We start from the raw sequence: 4,208 nt of genomic DNA, 5'->3' as shown, positions 1-4,208 counted from the left end.
TCAATTTCCGAAAACCCTTCGCCGCCTCCAGCGCAACCTACCGCCGTTCGCTACGCCGGCACCCTCCCTCACCACCCTGTCAGCGCCGCCGATCAACCACTCTAATCCACAATACCCCTTAACAAGATGACTAATATCACATGTGCAAGGAAGACCATGTGTTACCTTAATAGCACATCCATTACAATTGCCCTTTTTGAAATGTCGATCAATAGTAGTAATTGCATGATGTGTCACGTTGAAAGTTAACCTACGATACGCAGTCATAGCAAGACTAACATGAAGCTGCTTACTCAAGGAGGTCTCTAAATCGTCATCTATTTTTCTGATCTGAAGGGTGACTAATTGATGAATCGTTTCAAACACGGTGTCGAAACCACCAACAGATGTTCGTAAAAGTCGTTTAAGTGCTGCATGTGCACTCTCAACCCTGTAAAAAAAATTAATCATAAAGCAATACTATTATTTAGGTACAAAAAAAAATTTAAATCTTATTTTCTTCTAGTGTTACCTGTTGGTGGTAACATTCCCAAAGTGTAGAACTTTATTTGTCCAAGCTGATACAAATCGCTCCTTATACTTGTCAATCCACGTATTCTTACAATATTTTTCCAAACCGGGAATAAAACTGTAAGTTTTATACATTAACTCTTCATTTTCTTTAAACTCCTCTACAGTTATAGATCTGGCCATTTGTGTCCACTTCCCTTTTGCAAAAACTTCACCAATTATAGCATCACCATAATAGTTTCTCTTAACCCATGCTTCAACATCTTTTTCTATATGACGTCTACATAATAAAACACTAGCACTTAAGAAATGCTTTTGAATAGCATTGATTAATGCCGCCTCCTTATCAGTTACAAACACAGTTGGCTCATTTGAATCTACTAACTCAGTCAAACATTTGAAAGCCCAATCATATGCCGTTTCTTGCTCATTTTGCAGGAATGCAAAGAAAACAGAAAAATTCTTATGAACCGGTGTCACTCCAATTACTTCTAACAAAGGCATCTTATATTTATTGGTGTTATATGTACAATCGGCAATAAAGACATGGGGATAAGCCTTTAAAAGTTTAAGCGAATCCGGATGAGCAAATAACACATCAGTCAGTTCATGTTTACCTTTTTCAGTTACAATAGGAATTGTTTGGCGAAAAACACGATAACCATGATCATCTGCTCTAGTACGATACTGTCTCGCCTTCTTTTTCGATATAACACGGACGTTGTAAACTTGCTTAGCAGTAACACTTATACCCTTATTACCCAAGTCAATAAGTATGTTAGAAACACTGACTTTACTTGCGGTCATTGTCACAATAGCCTCTTTGGTTTGTGCATTCAAAGAACGTCTTTTTTTACCTAGAAAATGGTTGTGATACCGTTTATAACATGTACTTCCCATCTACCGTCACTTTGTCTAACGCATTTCAAAAGAAATGGGCATTGACGTTTTATGGTTCCTGTATAAGACCTTTTGGAGGGCACAAGGGATTTTGTACGCATTCGAAATTTTCCCGATCGGTCACATACAAGCAGTTGCTCCCCGCAACCACGTTTTGGGAGATGATGCCCAACTCGAATATTGATTTTATGTAGCAATCCCATTGATTTTATTTCGTCTATCATCGTCTGACGATCATTGTAGAATTTACCGGGGATATTGAATATATGAACAGTATCAATAATGTTCCGGGTGTGATTCTGAAGCAGTTATTGTGACCACGTAAGCTTGTTGAATGATGTCGTTGCTCGTCTCTTCCTTTCGCTCTTTCCTGTTTAAGATGAACAAACTGAGGACTCGGCTTGGGGCCAAGTGCACTCACTCCGACGCTCAAGTCAGTAAACTTAGAGAGATAAGTTGTATGTTACTTGGCAACGAATATTGTAGAGAGATAAGGGAGTTTATACCAGATTATGTGATTTTCGGATTAGGTTTTTGGATATGTTTCGATCCTTTTCTCGTTGAGAGAAGTGGAGTATTTATAGACTTTCACCTTTTGTCACGTAGTGGCCAAGTGGCAGAGCAGGTGGAAAGACCGTTCTACCCTCGGCCGAGTGACCCATGGTAGGCCGGCAGGCCTGGTTGACTCCATGCCGAGGGGTCTGGATGTGAGTACGCGGATATGTCTCTCGGCTGGATAGTTGCCGAGGCCGAGACCCAAGTGACAGGTCGGCATGCTTCGTCGGCTAGGCCGTCCTTCTTGTTGACTTGTTGTCTTTTGGCTTTGACCAAGGTCAATATGTTGACTCGGTCAGCAGGTGCAGAATATGCCCCATCAATTTGCCCCCAGCGTAGTCTATGCCGTGGTATGGACCTTCGATGAGTGTTGAGCGTATATTCTGCGCATGTTGAACTTCTCCATCGGCTGGCTCTGTTCCCTTGGTTCTGTTCAGGCTGTACCATATCCCCCCTCCACATGGTTGTGTAATGGACATCCAATGTGAAAAAAGGAACGGCGCTGGCCGAGGCCAAGGTTTGAGAGTGCCAGCTGCTTTTGATTACCCCCCGGCCGGTGCTGCTAAGCTTGGTTGATCAGCTGGCCGTTTGGCAAGTACATACTAAGGAGCGTGTCAAAGAAGATTGGTAACTGTTACGTCGATTGACATTTCGTGGCTGCATGCTTGACACGTGTCCTGTTGTCGGTTGGTGGACGCTTCATGTGCCTTGCTCTGATTGGTCCGCTTCATGGGCTTTGCTCTATAAATAGAGCAGTGTGCCCCTCAATTTTCCGCACAATCTTCATCTCTTCAAAAAATTTCTTCTTTCTAGTTTTTTTTCAGAGTTTCTTTCTCTCTCTAATCTTCCAAGCGTTACTCGGCGTAACACTTTCTTCCAAGGTAAACAAACAAATTTTCCTTCAATCTTTTATTTGTTAAGTAATTTGTTGCTACCATGTCTTCTGTTGATGCTGGACCCAGTACCTCTGTGCCGGGGGGCGAACCGTCGCATCCTTATGAAGAGGAGCCACTGGTTGTCACCCCGATAGGGTTTGGGGGTCCCAAGTCGCCGTCTCCTGAAATTGATGAGCAATTTTTGGAGGGTTTTTCTGATGAAGATGATGATGATGAGGCGACTCAATCTGATTCGGAGAGGCCGCAATTCTTGGATCACGGCGACGCCTGCTCGATCAGTCCTGATCGCGCTTGGACGAATAAGTTCGCTAGTTGTTCCGGGCCTGATCTTTTTGAAAACCATTACTCCTTCGGCAGGGAGTATAAAATTGTTATCCCTGAGGATGGTCAGGCGGTCTGTTGCCCTCCCGAGGGCCATATCGGCGTGTACATCAGACACCTGGAGTATGGGCTCCGGTTTCCTCTGAATGTACACGTTGCTGCCATAATTAAAGCTATGAACGTCGCCGTGGCACAACTGCATCCGTTGGCCATCAGGACCATTATTGGCTTTGTGTGGCTATGTCTCTTTAAGGGGGAGACCCCAACGGTTAACCTGTTCCGCCGGCTTCATCATCTGCGGCAGACAACCCTAGGCGGCCCGGGGTGGTATAGTGTGCAGACGGAGCCGGGTTACGTTACCGTTTCCAAGTTGTCATCTTGCAAGGACTGGAAAGGGCGGTGGGTATACGTCGAGGTGCCGGAGGACTATCCACTGCCTCGGTCATTCCAGAGCCGCGTCAACTTGCGGTGCAAGAATAAGGGGGAGCATGATAAATATGTCTCTCGGAAACACATTAAGATGGATGCCTCGAAGGTCTATCTTAAAGAGGACAAAACACGGGCAATGAAGCTGTTTGAGGCTGAGAAGGATGGTACGCCGAAGGGATGGATGCCCCCGACGCAGATCGTTCTTCAGGACGAGCCGCTTTGCCACGTCGGCCTCATACCGGCCCTCAACCAGGGTGAGTAGGGTCGGTGTGAGGCCCACCTTTGCTTTTATGCTTCTGTTTCTGAGCTTCGGTTTACTTCTTTTACTTAACTCTTGCTTTGCTTCTTGCAGACCGGTTTGGCCAGGATCTGTCTGTGGAGATCCTGAAGAAGTTGGGGCTTGACAAGGACGGGAACGTTGTTGAGCTGCATCCTAAGGTTGAGCTGCGTGATCGTAAGCAGGCCCCTCACGAACTAATGGAGCAGGCGTTGAAAACTGTGGATGTGGCGGCAGCTAAGGCGGAGATTGGCGGACGTGTGCCGCGCCGGAGACAAAAGACAACGTCTACGGCGGCCACGACGTCAACTCCAGCTCAA

General features: G+C 45.6%; 1 protein-coding gene across 1 annotated transcript; it reads right to left on the bottom strand.

Annotated features, from left to right (window-relative positions):
• LOC141600576 (protein FAR-RED ELONGATED HYPOCOTYL 3-like) lies at positions 1–1,317 on the bottom strand. The gene is made up of 2 exons (XM_074420818.1): positions 512–1,317; positions 1–430 (listed from the first exon to the last, which is right to left on the bottom strand). Exons 1-2 carry the CDS (start codon positions 1,315–1,317, stop codon positions 1–3), a joined length of 1,236 nt encoding a protein of 411 aa, XP_074276919.1.
• Between the last annotated feature and the right edge of the window lie 2,891 nt (positions 1,318–4,208).

Source organism: Silene latifolia, chromosome 9 (assembly GCF_048544455.1).
Source record: "Silene latifolia isolate original U9 population chromosome 9, ASM4854445v1, whole genome shotgun sequence".
Lineage (NCBI taxonomy): Eukaryota > Viridiplantae > Streptophyta > Magnoliopsida > Caryophyllales > Caryophyllaceae > Silene > Silene latifolia.
Note: the sequence above shows the minus strand (reverse complement) of the source record. Positions and strands in the feature narration are given on the sequence as shown.